This window comes from Lepidochelys kempii, chromosome 7 (assembly GCF_965140265.1).
Source record: "Lepidochelys kempii isolate rLepKem1 chromosome 7, rLepKem1.hap2, whole genome shotgun sequence".
NCBI lineage: Eukaryota > Metazoa > Chordata > Testudines > Cheloniidae > Lepidochelys > Lepidochelys kempii.
The window spans coordinates 39655086-39676082 of record NC_133262.1 but is presented as its reverse complement, the minus strand read 5'-3'; the positions used below and the strand labels follow the sequence as shown (position 1 = coordinate 39676082).

General features: G+C 41.1%; 1 protein-coding gene across 7 annotated transcripts in view; it reads left to right on the top strand.

Moving 5' to 3' along the window:
• SLC6A1 (solute carrier family 6 member 1) overlaps positions 1-20352 on the top strand; it is a 112289-nt gene extending 91937 nt beyond the window's left edge. For all 7 annotated transcript variants that reach the window (XM_073352313.1, XM_073352311.1, XM_073352314.1 and 4 more), the window contains 6 exons: positions 591-703; positions 3106-3237; positions 3917-4019; positions 5462-5562; positions 13002-13169; positions 17889-20352. In XM_073352313.1, coding sequence (XP_073208414.1) covers positions 591-703; positions 3106-3237; positions 3917-4019; positions 5462-5562; positions 13002-13169; positions 17889-17993 — 722 coding nt within the window. In that variant the 3' untranslated portion in view covers positions 17994-20352. The remainder of the gene's footprint in view (positions 1-590; positions 704-3105; positions 3238-3916; positions 4020-5461; positions 5563-13001; positions 13170-17888) is intronic.
• Positions 20353-20997: the final 645 nt, after the last annotated feature.

Below are 20997 nucleotides of genomic sequence, written 5' to 3'. Positions count from 1 at the left end.
ACACTTCTTATGTTAGAGTAATGTATATTGCAATAGAAATCATTCCATGAAATAGCAAATGGTCCTATTCTTAATACTGGAAAGTGAATCTGCATCTCCATCAGAGCTATCTTTTATATTCCTTTTATCTATTGTTCTGCATACATCAGAGGGGAAGTGTCTCCACATTTCCTAAGGACTGTTCTGGCTGTTGCAGCTATCACCAGCTGTTTGAGTGTAGGTTCAAGGCAGAGAGAGTTCACAAGGAGACTGAAGATGCAAATTCTATCCCAGAGAGGCAAGCATATTTGCAGTATTGAAACTCATAAAGGCAGCCTTTTAGGAGCAGCATTTTGAATTACATCTAATTTAAAACGTTTGAACCTGAGGTACCACTTACTTCTTTCTCTATAGAGGAGTCTATTTTCTCTCTATTATTTCCCTGATCTCACTATCCCACCCCAAGTTGCACCTCATTAGTCTTCAGACTGGCAAACAAATCTAAAACAGAAGTACCATAGAGTGCAAATACCCTGACCATCCTGTTGCATTGTATCAAAGCTAAAATAAAGATATACAATTAATAACCCATCTCTTGTTTCTGTTACCAGGTCCTGGACTGGCATTTTTAGCTTATCCAGAAGCCGTGACACAGTTACCTATCTCTCCATTGTGGGCAATTCTGTTCTTCTCCATGTTGCTTATGCTTGGAATTGACAGCCAGGTAATGTTGCTTACTGTTGATTCTTTTAAAATACTTACTAAGGAAGGCTAATTATTTTCTGTCATATGTATGACATGACACACAGCATGCAGTGTTGTTGTAGCCATGTTGGCGCCAGGATATTGGAGAGGCAAGGTAAGTGAGGTAAATATCTTTTATTGGTGATTCACCTTGTCTTTCTAATGACACACAGTATCTCTTTCTGTGCATTTCACACTGTAAGCTATCATTGAGTACAGGACCACTTCTAGTGGAATGGGGTAGACAGCTGTGGGAGGGGACCTAAGGGTTTGGGATTTTCTGAAGGCCAGCAACTGGTACTGAGCCACTTTCCTTTCCACAGGAACTGCTAGTTCCAAACCTCAGAGTCAGCGGCTGCAACAAAAGTAGGTACAGTATGCAGGATGTGTACTCTGCAAACAAAAGGGCCTCCCCCTTAATTAATAACAATTTTATATTGTTGATTATAAACATTTCTGAGGTGTCCATCACTGTGGCAATATTTGGACACAGTTTAAAGGTTTAGACACAACAAATATTTCCTGACAAAGGAATCATATACGCTATGACTCCCCGCAGCGCCTGACTTAACAGCTAAATTGATAACTGGAAAAGTCTAGCTAGTAGACCAAGTGCAAGGAGACTCGAGAACCTACAACTAGCAGAAGGCATGGACCAAGAGGCCATCTTGCATCTCATTCTAAATGTAGTAAATTGCAGGATTGGAAGTATAACCCATAGGTGCGAATTCAAGAGGCAAATGGCTACTACTGAGAAACCTTGTTTCTGGCACCTGAGGGACAAACAGAAGAGAGACAGCCTAGCATAGTTGTCATGGTAGCGTGTGGAAAGGAAGCAGGTCTCTGAGATACTGAGGCTTAAACCAGGAAGAACTTTATACATGTTAACCTTAATCTTGAATTTCACCTGGGAATGAATAGTCAGTATAGAGCTTAGCTGTTCTGCCAGTCTGCCGCACTGAAAAACAAGATGCGAAAGAATCACTTTGGCGAAAATCTTTTCTGGACTTGGAGTGCTTAAAAAGACTGGAAAACTTCATACAGCCTCAAGAACATATTTCCATCACAGAAAGGGACTAGGTGGTTTATATTTTAATTGCCAAAGGAGTGATAGTATTTTCATTTTCTATAAATTCCATTAATTTACAAAATACCTTTGTAGACCATGATTCTGCCACTGGTCATGAGCATGAAGAGTCCTGTATAAAGCCATTCTGAAGTTCATCATCGATGCAGGGATCCATACACACAGTTGCAGCGTAAGGGACCTTTGCAAACAACAATTCTCCATTTGATTACTAAATCATATGGCATTGATGGTACATAACCTGTGGGACTGCTTACATATGACTAGTACTGCAATAGTCTTTAATTAATTAGAACAAAATTCTGTGTTTTTCTGATAGCCAAACTGATTGATTGCAGCCCTTGCCAAGAAGTGTTTAAAAAACAAAAAAGAAAAGCAAGGCATTTTGCCAAGAGATATGAAAAGAAACCAAAGATTCTTATTTTTGCTATTTCCTTTGTCAAGCCTGGAGTTCATTGAAAAACTATAAACCACAACATTCACTCTGGGGAACTACTGTGAAATTAATTGGGTCAAAAATATTCTTGAGAGAGCTTGTCTCTAGGCTATTTTAACAGCTGAGGAAGATACTCTAATATTATTACAAACAAGATATGTCTACAGGCTGTCAGGCTTTCTTCTTTTTTCTGTCTAACTGCTCCATCAGTTATTAATGAAACATTTCATGCACTATAAGAAGAACTGCAAATATTGGCTAAGTCATGATTTCACTTCTAAAAATGACTGTAACTGCACATACAGCAGGCTTGCATGATTTCAGTTGTCATCATGGAAATAACTTTCTGTTGGTAATTTTTCTTAAGTTTCCCCATGGGGTTTCAGATCCTCAGCTGGTGTAGATTGGCATTATTCCATTGACTGAATGGAGCTACGGTGATATACACCAAATAAGGATCCAACCCTGAGTTTTTCACCTTCCAGTTGAGGTGCCCAGTCTGGCAAGCTTTTATGCATATATTTAATGTTCTTCATGTAAGAAATGCCAATCAAGCACATGCACAATTGTTTGCTTAGGCTGTATGCACTTCTTCTTCCATCACAAAAGAAACAACACTTGATCATAATGGAGCATATGGTAATTTGTAAGAGTTGTGCCAAAAGGATAATTTTTTTGCATAGATTTTAATAACCAGTAAAAGGGATTTTCAGAAGTGTTCAGCATCGGCCTATGGTTGCACCTACTGAATTTTCCATTGACATCAATGGGGGCAGCACTGAATGCTTTTGAAAATGTTGCTTTAAATCTAACACTGCAGCTTCATTGTGTTGTGTGTAACCTGTAACTCTACTTGCAGTTCTGTACTGTGGAAGGATTCATAACAGCTTTGGTGGATGAATTTCCAAAGTTATTACGCAATCGAAGAGAAATCTTCATTGCTATTGTGTGCGTTGTTTCCTATCTGATAGGACTGTCCAATATTACTCAGGTAAGTTTTATATAAAGGGATTTTTATTTTGAAAGCTTACCTACAATGTTTATCATTTTGTTCAAGTTCACTAAGAAGCTGAAGAATGGAAAAAACCCTCCACTGTGGCTATAAGGTTAATATATTTATAAGGAAATATACTAAAGAGGGCAGAAAGTGGAGCTGGACAAAAACTATCATTACCCTCTGAAGATTTGCTCAAGATGCAAAGATTAGTACATTGAAGTCAATAGAGCTATGCTGATTTTCCGCAGTTGGGAATCTCACCCAAGGCTCCTAAGGCTCTTTGAAATCCTTAAGTGACAACACTATGAAACAAAAATGTATTATTATTATTATCATCATCATTATTATTATGAATTTACTGGTTGCAAATTAGTTCAGAAAAATTACTGAATGCATAGCCAATCAGGAGTTTGTAATTTACATATGCAAGCTAATTGGTTAACATTATTCTAGTTCTCAATAACTACTGATCTCTTAAAAGGCAATCAATACAATCTTAAGCATTATATAGCTTTTCAGAAAATTAAACTACAATTTTAAAGTAATCATAATAAAAATAAACCAATAATAATAGAGAGCTACAAAAATATTAATGAGAAATCTTAACCTGTCTTCAAAACAAATATCAGGTGAAATGTGCTCACTTCAGTCATTTGTTTCTTGTATCTCATAGGGTGGAATTTATGTGTTCAAGCTGTTTGATTACTACTCTGCAAGTGGAATGAGCCTATTGTTTCTTGTATTCTTTGAGTGTATCTCTATATCCTGGTGCTATGGTATGTGATATGTTCGTCTCTTTATGCTGCATGGGGTAGTGAGACTATAAATTTTGTGAAAAAGAGGGGCCAGTTTCACTTATTAAGACCCATTTTGTTCAGTAATCTGTTTATCTAAATATGGGGCCAGATTTTGCTTTCATTTGCATGAGTACAACCTCCTTACGGCACGGAAGGTTATGCACATCTTAGTGTAGAATTTGGTCTATGGTGTATGACTCTCTAAAACACCCCAGAGAATAATATCAGCAGTTGTGGGAAGGAAAGTGTTACATGTGTGTCTTCATATTTATTTGTAATCCTGTGTTAGAATGAAGAAGTTTTCTTCCGATCCAGCTCTAATTGCTTCTTCGTTGCTGGAGTGATACACAGGAATGCAGAACAGATTGGCCCAATTTTTTTTCTTTTGAAGATTAAAAGCCTTGCCGAAAAAAAGTTGCTGCCCGTGCATAAGCAAGGCAACAAAATGTACACCCTAGTCTGCCCAGGGTGTTTGCGAGCTTGATATTGGGTTGTGGCCCCAGTTCCATGCTTATGCCAAGCATGGTCATGTCCATATATGAATCTTGATGTAAGGGCTTTGCTGACTACCGTATGCCTCATGTCCAAGCCAGAACGGCAACAGTCATCATTTCTGTGTCAGACAGGAACAATTTAGCAACTTTGATTTGCATTGTGGGCTTGATCAAAAACCCGCAGAAGTCAGTGGGAGACTTTCCATTGCTTGTAATGAGCTTTGGATGAGGTCTTTAATAGGAATAAACCATGTTTGGATGGAAAGGAACAATGCACCATATGAATCCAGCATATGAATAAGAAAGAAATGTAACACTAGGTATCCCAGATGTGGACAATGTGCAGGTCTGCAGGTTTGCACTTTTTGAAGGATGACAGAATAGTGGTAGATCATACACGTAAACAAAAACTGCTGTTTGCAATTAATGCATCTGTACAAGGCATTAAAGAACCCTCTCATTCCCTCTCCTACTAGTTGAGGCTGGGATTATGAAGGCTTCTTTAGAAAATCTCAGACTAAATCTCTTATATTCTAACAAAGCTTGAAGAGTTTTTGCTAACCTGAATGATAGTGTTGTCATTGCAACCTAATGATGTTAAGGAACTTTTCAACATACTCATGGAGCTAAATTGACTGCTGGCAGCAACGGGTACAACATCACTGATTTGACCCATAGCCTCCTTTCTCAATGTGGTGCAATGAGAACGATATATAAAAGTCCTGTTTTTCATGGCATTTGCATGCATTTTTTCTCCTGTTCCGTTAATTGCAAAGTTTTGCCATAGTCTATATAGACTTTGAGAGAAATGCTCCTTGACCACATTACTGAATGTGCATTAAAAGGGTCTTTATTATCTCAGACCAGTTGTGCTTTCGTCATCTGTCAGACAAAAATTTCTTTCTTCTTTTTATTTCTATGTTCTAGGCGTTAACAGATTTTATGACAACATCCAGGAGATGGTGGGATACAGACCCTGCATCTGGTGGAAACTTTGCTGGTCTTTCTTTACTCCTATCATTGTGGCAGTAAGGAACAAAATTGTTATACTGTGATATGAAGGATATAAATGACTTCAATATGTGCTAGAATATAGTCATGCTATCTTAGCACATTTATGCAAATCCTGACAGTTAAGACTAATGTAAGAGAGAGGAGACAGACAGGAGAATCTGGAATTGGAATGCCAATTGGAATGCCAATCTTTTGGAATTGGTCTAAGAAACGAATGACTTGCAGAATTCTAGGGTTTATGCTTTCAGAAGTGGTGAGTAGCTTGATGGTGGAGATGGCAAATCCTGTAAAGTTAAACATGATACAGCTGTCCTGTTCCAAGTCTAGAATGCCCCAAAAGTGCCCACTTCCTGTAAACTATATTCCTTCACGGGCGTTACAAGTAGAGACAACAGAATGTGTAAGTGCTGCAAGCCGGAGTCACTTCCTTCATGGAACTCTGATGACTGTGCCACCAGATTGTGTCATCAGCTGCTGGTATCTGCTTTGCTGACAAATCCAGACAAGTTTCTGTGCATCATGTACTATAGATGTAGCTTGAACCATATTTGTTTCTCTCAGAGAAATACATAAACAGAGAGAGGCAAACTGCAGCATTTCTTTAACTAGAAGGAGTTTCAGTAAACCAAATTGGAGGAAATAGAGGGCTACGTTGAGGAGAAAACATGTAAAGAACATTGCTGTGTCTCCTTACATCAGAAGTGTCTCAGCCCTCCATTTTTCTGTTCCTCGCTCAACCTTCCCATCTCCAAGCTCATTGTCTCTGTGGGCACTCAACACAATGATAATGTTGATGCAGTGTTAAATTTGAGATTTGAACCCATGAAAATAAGGCAGAAAAACCTTGAAACATTGCCCACTTGTGTGTGTATGAGTGTATGATCATCACCTTTCCTGGCATGATCAGTAGGGCTGGTCAATGGAAGATTGGGGTTTTGACTAAAATGAAAATTTTAGACAAAGAGTGTCCACTTTCTTAGGAATTTTTCATTAGAAACCCAAAAAGCTAAAAAACAAAAGCTTTCAGCATTAGGGGTTTTCTTCTTTTAATGAAAAGTTTAAAATTTCTGCTGAGAGTTTTGACTTAAATAATTTTGTTTCTATCGATGTTTCTCATAGGTAAGGGAAGGAAATGTTTTCTGATCAGCTCTAATAAATGCCTAGACCTCCATTTCAGCAAGATATGGAAGCATGTATCCGAGGTTAAGCTTGTGACTTTATTGAAACTACTCTCATGCTTAAAATCAGACACATGCTTGAGTATCTTACTGAACATTTAAAAATTTGAGTTGAATGTGTAGAGATGCAAAAATAGTTAATCAAATGTCACATCATTTTCACATGAATCATGCAGGAAGTCCCATTTGAAGTTAATGGTCCAAATTCTGCTAGATGTTATACTAATGTGAATCTGCATGGAAGCCAGTGATAAAAGCAGACTTGATGGAACAGTCTCACTTAGTTCAGAAAATCCTTTCTACCGGTCAAATTAATGACTTTTGTTTATGATTATGGCCAATATGTTAACAAAATTATCGAATACTTTATTAATAACAGCTAAAAATGTAATTGTATTGCATCATATATTATATTTAGTAGGGAGAAACAGTAAACTAATTTTAAATGTATTTACATTTCATTTCAATTGTTATAAAAACAATTAAACTGAAAGTTTTACAAGTTACAAAAGGATTTTTCATTAGCTTGCTCATAACAAGTCACTATACTCATTACAAAAACATATAAATCAGACTTTTAAGCCTTCTAGCTCACATTGGTCAATGTTATGTAAACATGTAGTGAACAACTGCATAATGCATAAATACAAAAGATGAAGTTAAAGTTACTTTTCAAATAAATGGGATTTCCCGGTGGCTGAGGGGTTTAAGCTTCAGCATAGCGTCATGTTAACGTCATTCTTTAATATAAAGTGTTTGGCTGTATGTGCACAGAAGCTGGATCAAAGGCCTAGATGGAGAAATAAGTCTACAAATTGGGAGGCTAATGGTTTGCTATTGGAGTCCATGCCTGTTGTACAAACATGTTGCTATCTGGTTTTCTTGTATAAATTGGAGGTTATGGGACTGTGGTGCCTCCTGCTGGTCGTCCAGGGAATTAGCGTTCCAGCCTCCGGAGCACCCTCTGCAAGGTAGTGTCCCGCTTGCTGCTGGGCCCTGGATCCCAGTGCCCCCTTTCACACTGGGGTGCTGCCACTTGCAGTACCCTGCACAGATCTGGGTCTCTCCTCCCCGGGGAATCCTCTACCCCCCACCTCGCCTCAGGCTGTGGCCACAGCCAGTCATCACCTAGCCCCCATTCCCTGGGCCAACTGCAGTGTAAGCACCACTCATCATAGGCAAGGGGGGTTTGGACCTGCTGCCTCTGACTACCCCCTGGGCTGCCCTCTGCAACCGCAGTACCTATTTGGCCTTCCAGTAGGCCTGCAGCCTGGGGGTTTCCGGGCTGGAGCTCCCCAGTTCCTCTAGCCTCCCCCCAGCCCTGCTCCACCTCAGGTACCTTGGCATGCTCCCAGCAGCCAGGTCCCTCCCTCGCTAGAGAGACAGTCCTTCTGCTCCTGGCTTCCCTGCCTTTTATAGGGCCAGCTGGGTCTGTTTGGGGCATGGCCCCAGCTGCGGCTGCCTCTCAATCAGCCCAGCTTTTCTCCTGCTCCAGCCCCCTCCCAGGGCTGTTTTAAGCCCTTCCAGGCAGGAGTGGGTGACCACCCCACTACACCCCCCCCCAAAACCCCCACACCTGGGGATAAGGGGGGCCTCTTGGCCTTGGCTCCCCAAAATTAGCCCTCCAGGGTCACCCCTCCAGGCTCGCACACTTTTTCTCCAAGGCCTCCCAGGCTCGGGCCTCCGCCACAGCCTCCAGTCATGCACGCAGGTTAGGGTCCCCCAGGCCCTCTTCCTTCAGGTCTGGGTTCCCGCTGCCACCTACTCTACCCCCAGCTGGGTCCTGGCCCAGTCTGTCTGGGTTTCCTGAGTGAAGACCTCCCTGGTGATGGTCTGGGTCCCGCCCTCCTGTGGGGTCCCTTCCATCCAGGCTGCGACCTTTGCTACTTCTCGTGCTGGTCACTTTGCTACTGGCTGGTCAGTCACTCTCTCGTCCGCCTCTAGCTGAGTTTGCCCTCCTCCAAGGGGGCAGTTCTTCTTCGTGTGGCCCGGTTCCCGGCAGGCTTGCCGCCCCTTTCCTGCCCCAGGCCCCGGCTTCTTTGGTTTGTCCCTCACTGGGCCAGCCCTCCCTGGGTTGCCCTGGGCTGTATTCCTTGGGGCAGAGCACTCCCGCCATAGGTGCCCCCTCAGCCCACAGGCCCGCAGCCGCCTGGGTTCCCTCACCCAGCGGACTGCCTGAGGGACTTGCCGCGGTCCCATGTCTGGATGAGGCACCCTGCCCCCAACCCAGTAGGGACCGTCCTGTCTTATATGTCTATGCCTGGCACAGCCGTAACAAGCCCTTTGTTCTGTGCCAGGCCTCCTGACCCCGGCACTGGCCTCCTCCCTCAGCAGTTCCTCCTGAACTCCTTCCAGAGGAGCTTTACCAAGGCCCGCTGTTCCTCCGCGAGCTGGGCCATCAGTTGCTGGAGAGCCCATTGCACCTCTCATAGTCTGTTCTGAGTATCCCGGCCCCCCGCAGGTCATCAGCCCCCTTCCTCCAGGGGGCTGACACCAGGGGATAGTACCTGGGGTCTCACCATAGAACACCCTGGTGTATCCGGGATCCATCATCCCCTGTTTCAACTGTTAATGTCCGGGCAATAGTCCTGCCGTCCTTGCACTTTCCCCTTGTATCAGGGGCGGATCGACTATGCCCGCATTCTCCACCATGTGTGGCGGGGCGGGACTCACCCCTGCAGCACCTCCTGCTGGTTGTCTGGGGAATTAGCGTTCCAGCCTCCGGAGCGCCCTCTGCAGGCTGGTGTCCTGCTTGCCGCTGGGCCCCGAGTCCCTCCTGGTCCCCGGTGCCCCCTTTCACACCAGGGTGATGCCATCTGTAGTACCCTGCACAGCTCTGGGTCTCCCCTCTCTGGGGGCCCCCAACCCTCTACCCCCACCTTGCCTCAGTCTATGGCCACGGCCAGTCATCACCTAGCCCCCGTTCCCTGGGGCCGACTGCAGTGTAAGCACCACTCATCATAGGCAAGGGGGGCTTTGGACTTGATGCCTCTGCCTACCCCTTGGGCTGCCCTCTTCAACCCCAGTACCTATTTGGCCTTCCAGTAGGCCTGAAGCCTAGGGGGTTTCCGGGCTGGAGCTCCCCAGCTCCTCTAGGCTTCCCCCAGCCCTGCTCCACCTCAGGTACCTTGGCATGCTCCCACCAGTCAGGTCCCTCCCTCTCAACAGGCTGGAGAGACAGTCCTTCTGCTCCTGGCTTCCCTGGCTTTTATAGGGCCAGCTGGGTCTGTTTGGGACATGGCCCCAGCTGAGGCTGCCTCCCAATCAGCCTGGTTTTGCCCCTGCCCCAGCCCTCTCCCAGGGCTGTTTTAAGCCCTTCCAGGCAGGAGCGGGTGACCCCACCACTACAGGGACACAACCTATTTAGAAAGAAGATCTTTATTACATATTCAGAGGGAGATTCTGCTATCCTTACATTGAAATAAAAACACCTTACTTCACCAGTGGTCCTATTTGAAACCAGGGGGATTACTTAGATACCACTCACCGTGAGTGAGGGAATCCGAAACTGGCTCTTGGTTGTGCGCAAGACACAGCACACATATAGATGCATGCATTCAGATTCTGGAATCATATATAAAGGCATGCGTACAGTTAAAGTTTGTGCCTTTCTCATTAAAGGATTAATGAGCAATCATTTGTAATAGCTGAAGGCCACAGCCAAACAAATCAACAATACTAAAGAGAACTGACACAGTACTTTGAGTGTTCCTTGCACTCACCCATTCCCCAAATGCAGTGACCCACTTCTCAATTCTCTGAAAATAATTATTAAAGAAACATTGTTTGGGAAACTGTAAAAATTGCAATGGAAGGAGTGAGGGGAGCATAATTGCTTTTTATTGTAAAAATCTTTATTTCTGGGAATCCATTATTCATGTTGAGTTCACAGGTGATGATAATGTGATCTAAAAGCTGCCAGCTTACATTTCCCTCTTTGGTAAAACTTTCTACATGTGGCCTTTGCAAATAAAGGTTGAACTTGTGAGCAAAGTGAGCTTTGCTTTCTTTCTTGATTCAGTTAACAAGGTTGCCCCTGAGGTATGCTGTGTTAGCCACTTGCAGCAGGCTAGGAAAGAAAGGACTTTGTGTTTGGTGAATTTATAGAAAAATGACTACATTAAATATCAAAAGGTATTTTTTTCAACAAGATGAATGGGGGATTATATGGACATCACTTGATAGTGCAAGTTCAATTAGTACAAGATGGCATTAGGGTGGTACAAAGCAAATGGTATTCCACACACAGTATATTGAAAAATTTTCTCTGGCTTACCAACAAAAGTCAGTTCTATTGTACCTGGTGAATGGAGGTACTGGCCTTCCATTCCATGCTTTGCTCTGTGATATAGACAAAAATCTGCAACAACTCCACTTTAGCCTCAAGTGGCAGTAGATTGTGCTCCTACTAGAACTGGACAGAAAACTGTTTTCCCATCCAGTGAGAAGTGGAGATTTCAAAAATTCTCTCATCCCAAATTAGGATGGAGAGTCAAAATGTCACTGTTGTGAACCACTAAACCAAAAAAGCATTCAATTCAGGTCAATTGACATGTTTTTGCTTTGATTTTGACCTGTTTAAACAAACAGAGGATTAAAAGAAAGTTAGACTAAGTTATTGCAACTCAAAAAAAACCCCAAACTTTCTATTGCCAAAATGTTGAAATGGTATCTTTCAAAACATTTTTGAGTTGGCACATTCACCCAAACTGCCACACACACACTCACAATCTCTTCTCTCTGCGTTCTCTTGCCTCAGTTCTTGTAACGGAACAGGAGTAAGATCTTGACAAGAATCCCATGCAATATATCTATCCCCTAAATCCAATGCATACAATAGATAGCAACTGAAATAAGAACGAACTAGGGACAAATTTTCAAAAGAGGGAAGGAGCAGTTCCCTGCAGGCACAAACACCAAAATTTGGCCATACTTGTGAAAAATCTAACCTGTTTTCTTTGTATGGGCAATTATAGCTTCAATAAGTGGCCAGATCCTCAGTGGGTATAAATCAGTGTAGCTCTGTCAACTTAAATGGAGCAATGAAATTTTATACTAGCGAGTAGCTGGCCCAAAGCTCTGGTTCTTTTTCAGTTAGTTTCTGTCAACATAGCCCCAAAATGAAGGTATACTAAGATGCTACCTACCATGCTTTAGACCTGAGTGAATGGTTATAGCTGACCTGGCTGACAGCTGTAATATGTGCCAAAGCTGTTTAATTGTAGGATGCTCTGTTCTTTTAACAAGTGTGTTTAATTAAAACCCTATAGGCCAAATTCTGACAGGTGCTTTGAAAAAGGCCTAATAAAATTTGAGAGAAAGAACACCTTGCTCTTAAATTATATCATCATATACACTGCAAAAGCATTGTTCTGTCTTCTGGCTAAGTTCCACACATGCATACCTTCCAGGATCTATTCCTAAGAGTAGAGAGAACCTGCCTAGGGAATATGCATTGAGGATGCTAAAAGGTCAAGGAATTTACGCACAGAAACATGCAGACCAAAGCTGAACCCCTAGGCCAGAACATGGTCTCTGGTCATGGAGCATCTTTGGACCCTGCCTGGGAGGTTTTTTGAAGGGACACTAAACAAAGACAGACAACTTCCGCATCAGCTTGCTACAGGTGGCTGTTGGTTTTCTGGCATGAGCTAGTAGTCATCACAAGTCAAACTTTGGCCCAATGCAGCCACTATGGACATCGCAGATTCACATCTCTTTTAGTAACTGTTACACTGTTTAACATTTTCCAGGGTATTACAGTAAAAAGTCTAAAGCAGTTAAATGCCTCCCATTCCTCAAACTAATTCTTCTTGGCATCTCACAGGGGTGGACTGGAGTTTTGTAATCTAACCCCAGTAAGCACAGAGCAGGGCCAAAAATGGGACTCAGCCAGAATGCAGTTCCTAATTCTCCCTACCTCTACGGGAGAAGTGACTTATGCCAGCTGTTCCCCTGCCTCGGTTCACTGCCCCTTCTGCAGTGGCTCAGCAGTGCTGGCTGGCACAGGGTGGGGTGGAGAAGGCCGAGCCAAGGTTCTTCCACCTTGCAGCAGTGGCTTCTGGCCCCCATCCCCAAGCAGGGTCTGGTGATGCGGGCAGCTCATGCAGGAAGTAAGGGGACACTTTTTGCCGACCTTGCTTTCCTCTCCTCTCCATGAGGGTGGAGGCAGGCTCAGGATTGAGCCCAGTAAGTCCAGCAGAGTGGTTTGGAAAACACAGAGACAACTGTAGATCACAGAGACGTCTCACTATTTTTTTCCATTTTTTTTTCAGGGAGTGTTTATCTTCAGTGCTGTGCAAATGACTCCTCTCAAGATGGGCAATTATGTTTTCCCAAAATGGGGCCAAGGGGTTGGCTGGTTCATGGCTCTCTCGTCTATGGTGCTGATTCCAGGTTACATGGCATACATGTTTCTTACCTTAAAAGGCTCCTTAAAACAGGTAAGTCTTTTTTATTTATGTGTGCATGATTATATTTTATAAGCTATACATGCCGTGATACTTGACATGCGACTGGTGACCTTAGTTGCTTTGGCATCAGTTGTCTTAGCTCAGTCCTTTTGCGGCAAATGGAAGAACGTGGAAAACATGATTACTCTTCCTGTCCAGAGTTTAGGCTTTCTGAAGACATCAGATATTAACATAGCTTGCTACCATAACAATGTCGGCTCTGAAAGCCTGCCAGCTACGAAGTACGAGGATGGCAAACAAAATGGCTGAGCGTTAGCCCAATAAGTGCAATTTACTCCTAACACGGTAGGCAGCTGCAGCACAATATGTCAGTGATAAGGCTGACGTAGTTCTAGGGATCTGGGGGGCCAGATCCACAGCAGCAATTCAGTATAGCTCCCTTGACTCTAGTGGCTTTAGACAAATGGACACCATCTGAGGCTCTGGCTGTGACGTTACTGAAGACCTGGGCCCAAATTCTCCACTGCATCCAACCTGCTCTGGGCTACAGCGAGATGGTTGTGGCTGCCTGCCCTCAGCACAATGTAGAGCAGGATCCTGCTCTAACTTGTGGTGCTGGCATAACGGCCCTTACAGCAGTGGAGCTCAGCTTCACTCAGCCCCCAGCCCACCCCAACCCACCACCTCCTTCCCTCCTGCCCCATTGATGTAATAGCACAAAGTGGCCTTAGCAGACTGGAAAATCTGGGCTCTGCTGCCTTATCTTGCAGACCCTCCTCAGGCGAAATTCCCAGTGAGGTTGAATAAGAATTCTCCCTGTGTAATGCATGAAGGACTTGGCTGCTGCTGAAGAACATAAAAACCCCAGAAGTTGATACAGATAATGATTCCCACAAGGAATTAAAAATTGCTCACTCCTACCTATATCCCTGCTCTTGATGAGACTGGAAATCCCGCATGGTGTAACTGGAGTCCACATGCTGTAGCCCTATTATTTTTGTGAGACTACTCTCATGAGCAAAGGCTACAGGATAGGCCAGTGCATGCTGCACAGGACCCCTCGCCAGGAGGTCTGGGATCTGTTCCTGCTGTCTTGAGCAAGTCACTGAACGGCGACATATAAGCCAATGCAAAGTGTTTGGTTTTGCCCGTCCCAGCTTCTTTAGCATGTATGAAGGTGACATCATAAATGTGTATTTAGAAAGGCCTAGATCTTCAAAAGATATATAGGCTCCTAACTTCCCTGGGATAGTGATGTCACACGAGGCCATGATCTGAGTGACAGCTCTGCCTCTTGAAGTGGGCCCCTCCCTAGGGGAGGGAGAGAAGCTTTGTGCAATATCATTATTTGCACCCTGAAAGATCTTGCCAAAATCCTCCAGCAGTGAGGAAAGTGAAGACCTAGGGATGTGATGGATTCTCAGTCACTTGAAGATTTTTAACTCAAGATGGGAGATTTTTCTAAATGATATGCAATAGCTCAATCAGAAGTTATGGGCTTGATGCAAAAATCACTGGGTGAGGTTTCATCATTTGTGCCATGAAGGAAATCAGATGATCATAATGGTCCCTTTTGGCCTGAATCTCTGAACCTGAGAGAGAGAAATCTGTCTTGAGACCACCCAAAAGTATCCCCATACATACTGTCCCAGATCCAGTGGTGTGGATAAGCTGTGGTGTAGGATGGGAGGTGCGGGGGCAGGGGTGGCAGCAAAGGAAGCCTTAGTCCATTTTTTTGTTCTCCCAGTCTTGGAGCTGTTCTGGCCCCTGACATAGTTAGAGCAGCCTGGAGGCGGCTTTAATTTATGCTTGTCTGCCCAGTGCCCCACAGTGTTATTCTGGCAGCAGGGAAATAGCCCCCCAAATCAGGACCATTGTATACAATTATGCTTTACCACTGTTTAGTCTTTCAATTAAACAACTTGAATAAAGGTCTTTTTTTCCATTCTGCAAGTGTATTCTTAACCACTGCACTTCCAGTTTAACAGAGGTGTTGAGAGGCTTATGCCATTAATGTTTCTAAAGCTGTTTGAGATCATTAGACAGATGCTGCTATAGAACGGCAAAATGTTATATATTTCATTATATAACTATTAACGTCATCACCAAATAGATTTTATCTGAGCACATACTTTACATCTTCCTGTGCTGAGACACATTCTGTAGCTCAAGAAAGCTTATGCTCTAATAAATTGGTTAGTCTCTAAGGTGCCACAAGTCCTCCTTTTCTTATTGTGATTCTTGTTTCAGAGAAAGATTTCTTCAGCAAAATTGCAGGAATATATGTTTCCTCCCCTCATGACTGTAGGGGCCAAAATTTACCAGATTCATGTCAGATTTTCTAGAATATTCCTTAAATCAGTTTATAAACAGCAATCCTTGCAAGAAGACAGATGACCCTAAGCTCAATTGACTAGTGATGACTCACACATTGCTCAAATCTGCTGCCCAAACACTTGACTTTACTTAGCCTTAAAGCCTCACTGATGTTTCATGGAAGACTATGAAAAACTTTCTATTTTTTGAGTCTGTGATGGTGGTGTGTCATATTTTTGGAATCTCTCTTCCCTAATTAGTATTAGTACTGGGATATGTACATAGAAATAGAACCTTAGGAGCAGATCTGCTTTTCGGCCATGCTATAGGATACCATGACAGAAGTTCACCAACTTGGTTACCCTTTATCTTAAAATTCTATTTAGAAAGGATTGATAAATGATTACAGACATGACATTATAGATGTTTAAAGGAATAGCAGTAGACTGTATGTAGTTATAAATTGGACTCAAACAAACAATCTATAACATTTGATTAGCTATTTTTAAAACATTTATTAACCCTTTATAAACTATAAGTAGTAACTGAATATAGAGTGTGACTGCTAACTATAGATAGGCAAACAATGCAGATAAAGTTATAACTATGTTAACCTTTCTCCGAAACTCTAAGTGAACTTCTGTAGAGGGTCAACATTTTCTAGTCAAGATTTTTCACTTTTTTGCAGAACGAAAACAAATGTTTAAATGTTGGGATTTCCCACAGAATGGAAATTCCATTTTCTGACCAGCTCTAAAAATTACTTGCTGATCACAGATTCAATCCTGCAAGGCTTTTGCTAAAGAACTCTCACTCAGGACCTTTGACATTACCAGTGCAGGATTATGATTTCAAGTGAGCAACAGGAAGTGACTGAGGATCTGACACCTTATTTTTTATATATGTCATGAGTAATAAAAACATGAAGGGAGGAAAAAAGTATAGTAATCATCTACAATGTAAGCCAAATTGTTTAAAGTTACAAATTGTTTAAAGCTCAGTTAGGTCTAAAGCCATACATTGTGGCAGGGGGAATAAAATCTTCATTGTCACGTACCTACATTAAACATTGTTTTCTTTAACACAATGTCAAAAGCTAATCAAAACCATCAAAGTACGTTGATGTCTGGCTGCATCTTATGCAATAATTGGAACAAGATTTGTTTCCAAAAAAGTATGATTTGCGTAGCAGAAACCCTTTTCATCTTGATAAAGCCAAATTCCACTAAAGCACTTTAGTGAAGGATCCTTAACTGAGTGCTTCAGTTTTTGTGTTAATGCACCTTATTCCATTTACAAATAATTCCCATTCCTGTCATGATTAACAGGAGACCAAAAACTCACTTTTAATGGTGTTTGTTACTGTCATAAATATAAAGGGAAGGGTAAACCCCTTTGAAATCCCTCCTGGCCAGGGGAAAGCTCCTCTCACCTGTAAAGGGTTAAGAAGCTAAAGGTAACCTCGCTGGCACCTGACCAAAATGACCAATGAGGAGACAAGATACTTTCAAAAGCTGGGAGGAGGGAGAAAAACAAAGGGTCTGTGTCTGTCTGTAGTCGTCTTGGCCGGGGACAGAACAGGAATGGAGTCTTAGAACTTTTAGTAAGTAATCTAGCTAGGTATGTGTTAGATTATGATTTCTTTAAATGGCTGAGAAAAGAATTGTGCTGAATAGAATAACTATTTCTGTCTGTGTATCTTTTTTGTAACTTAAGGTTTTGCCTAGAGGGGTTCTCTATGTTTTTGAATCTAATTACCCTGTAAGATATATACCATCCTGATTTTACAGGGGGGATTTCTTTATTTCTATTTACTTCTATTTTTTATTAAAAGTCTTCTTGTAAAACACTGAATGCTTTTTCATTGTTCTCAGATCCAAGGGTTTGGGTTTGTGGTCACCTATGCAAATTGGTGAGGCTTTTTATCCAACATTTCCCAGGAAAGGGGGGGTGCAAGTGTTGGGAGGATTGTTCATTGTTCTTAAGATCCAAGGGTCTGGGTCTGTAGTCACCTAGGCAAATTGGTGAGGCTTTTTACCAAACCTTGTCCAGGAAGTGGGGTGCAAGGTTTTGGGAAGTATTTTGGGGGGAAGGACGCGTCCAAACAGCTCTTCTCCAGTAACCAGTATTAGTTTGGTGGTGGTAGCGGCCTGTCCAAGGGGTAATATTTTGTACCTTGGGGAAGTTTTGACCTAAGCTGGTAAAGATAAGCTTAGGAGGTTTTTCATGCAGGTCCCCACATCTGTACCCTAGAGTTCAGAGTGGGGGAGGAACCTTGACAGTTACTAAGATGTTTAGCAAATGTGACTGCATAGATATTTAAACCTTTGCATTAGCAGGGAGAATGGACAGGATTGTCTCTCAACAGCAATGGCCAGAGAAAGATGTTTAGAAATATTCAATGACTTCTTCTCACTTTTTTTTTTTAAATAGCGCATCCAAGTAATGATTCAGCCAAGTGAAGACATTACTCATCCTGAAAATGGTCCGGACCAGGCCCAGCAAAGCAACTCCGCAAACAAAGAGGCATATATCTAAATTTCTGAATTGGAAAGGTACACATGCTACTCTGGAAAAACAAAAAACAAAATGGTTGAATATGACCACAAATTTATGTCTGAGAATATAATTACCTACCTCTAGTGGCCAAAAGAAAAAAAAAAGACCATCACCACTATAATGGAATTGATGGGGGTACGATCAAACCATTTGGGGGGCTCAGATGTTGGAAGTGTTATGTTTTCTGGCAATCCACAGACTGTTAATGTTTTTATCCTTTCACAATAAGAGTTAACTATCTTGGAATTTGTAAACTAACGTGCAGGATATTTTTAATCTATCTTTTAGCATAACAATTTGATGTTTTGTGCTGATGATTTTTAGTAGTTTAATGATAATATTTCTTACAGCGGAATCCCAAGACTGTTATTTCTGACTTTGCAGGAAGTACAATTAAATTTGAAAGCTGTTTTTTAAAGACAAATAATTTTGTACACAGATAGATTTCCAATGAAAAGTTCGCCCCTGAAATTCGTATTAGCAAACACTATTCTTTTTTTGGTTCTTATAATTATTTTTCAGGCAACTTAAGTTTAGGTATGTTATAAACCATTCCTGATACATGTTCGATTAATATTTATAGAAATACAGTATAAACAATTTCTTACATACTAGCTAAATACATTATCTACACTTCAGCTTTCTGCATTTACTTCCACAAACTCATAATATAGTCTTATAGTGAACTATACTGTATCTTTTAAAAACATTTTATTTTTATATTTATAAATTTCAGATACACATTGTAGAAGCACAATGTTTCATTATAATGTTTTAGCAAAATACATAATAATATGAAACTATTATGAGCTCTTACTAAGATTCCCAGGTTAAAGCAGTACAGACTAGTCATAGTTGAAGCCAGGTAGTGTTTCTGTTTATATTACACCATTAACAAGAATATCGTATTGCCACCAAAATAGAAACCAAAACAATAGTTTAAATATTGAACCATCTCCCTATAATTCTAATTTAGGGCTTTAGATCATGGACTGTGGTATTCAGTCTGTTTAAAGGTCTTTCAACACAGTTTGTAACTAACAAGTAAATTATAGGTTGTGGACCGCTCTAGCACTTTGAAGACAATTTTTTTATTTTCTTGATTTTTTTCATTGATATATATATTATTCGTGGTGATGATGATGGCACAAGGTTATTGCTATAATACAAAAAGCTCCCTTACTCTGAATTTCCCACACAGCTGAAACTCCCACTGAAGCTAATAAAAGTTCTTCCTGTGTAGAGAATGCAAGATCAGGCCCTATTCAGTGTTTCTTATTTGGCAGCTATAAAAGGAGGATGGCAAGAGTTATGGAAAATGCAGTATTTGATGATTGATTGTAAATGACTGCGACAGAACTGTGCAATGAAACATGCTTTTTCAGCAAACTTTTGTGCAACGTACAATGTTAGATAGCACACAATTTATGTAGAACTACTATGTGAAAAACATATTAACTAACTGTGAACGTTGGGTTTTTTGTTGTTTTTGTCTGAAGGTGACAAACATATGTTCTTGCAATAAGGTATTATTCTCAGAATGTCAAGCACATAATTGTAGAAAATATATATATACATATATTTCAACTTATGTCATAAAATCACAAAGTATTGTTTAGTAACTTCTAAACTGTTTCATACAGTAGGTCAACTGTAAAAATATTCTGAAATCTAAGATACATTCTAAATGTCTATAGCTGAATTCATACCTAAATGCAAAAGTCTTGTAAGTTTTCAGGGTTTAGGGGGAAAAAAAACCCCATACATCATACATACACATGATAATTGTGATTTTCATTAGACAAAGGATAAAAATTCCAACTTTCTCTTTAATGTAATCAAGTCCCATGTTGTTCTAAGAAAAATGCAGTATTTAATGTTTGATTGTAAACAATTTTGACAGATGTTTGGCAGACCTGCTCTTTAGCAGAGCTCTGTACAAACTATTATCTCGTATAGCACAAAAAATAGTGTTGTAGAACTACTGTGTGTAAACTGTGAATAGCTGTATCTTTTTGTAGTATTTACCCTAAAGAAGAAAAATTATTGTATGATCATATATGTTTTTGCAATAAGGAATTCTCTGAACACCAAGCAAATCTATCTCTATATAAAAATATATATGTAATATATACATATTCTAAAATATATACAGAGCCTGTTTAAAAGAGTACAGTATTATTTAGTAAATTGCAACCTGTTCTATGGACCAAATGTAAAATATTTATAAATTAAGATGCATTTTAAATGTCTATACTTGGTGTCATAATTAAAGCACGGTTGTTATGTAACTTTCCAAGAGTTTAGAAAAAAAATAAAGGCTATATTATACATTAAATGATGTGCTGTTTTTATATCCTGCACTAGGTGAAAACAAGTTTTGTTCAGGTCCCTTTATTTTCTTATCTCATGAAGCAAATTCCAAACTTTTAAGAAATTAGTGTTACCACATTCTGTATATGTGTATTTATCCATCAGTCTGGCGCAATTATAAATTAGTCAATAATTTGCCTGTAATTACACAATAACCAAGGCTTGCAGTAAAGGTGTTGTATAACCCCTCCCAAACCAATCGTTTATCTCAGGTCTCTTTCAGCAGCAGTAGCACGCAACTGTCCCCATTATTGGTTTTTATTTGGAATAAATACTTTAAGTTAATACTCAACAGCTAACCACACAAATTGACGTTCAAGTATATCATCTGAACTGACCTTACTGGTAGTTAGTAGAAACCAGTTGTGGAATCCTCACTACCATAAATAACCCTTCCCCAAGTATTCTCAGGGAATGTAGTTGGCCTGATCCCCACTGCCTTGCAACTTGTATAGGAAGCATTTTGTATCCACAGTGGACAGGCATAAGACATTGATTCAGCAAAGCACTGAAGGCAATGGGATGAAGTGCTTTGCTGATTAGGGAGGGACTTTAACACATGTTTCGCTGTATAAAGGCCTAAGCAACAGACAATACAGGGCAATGGAGA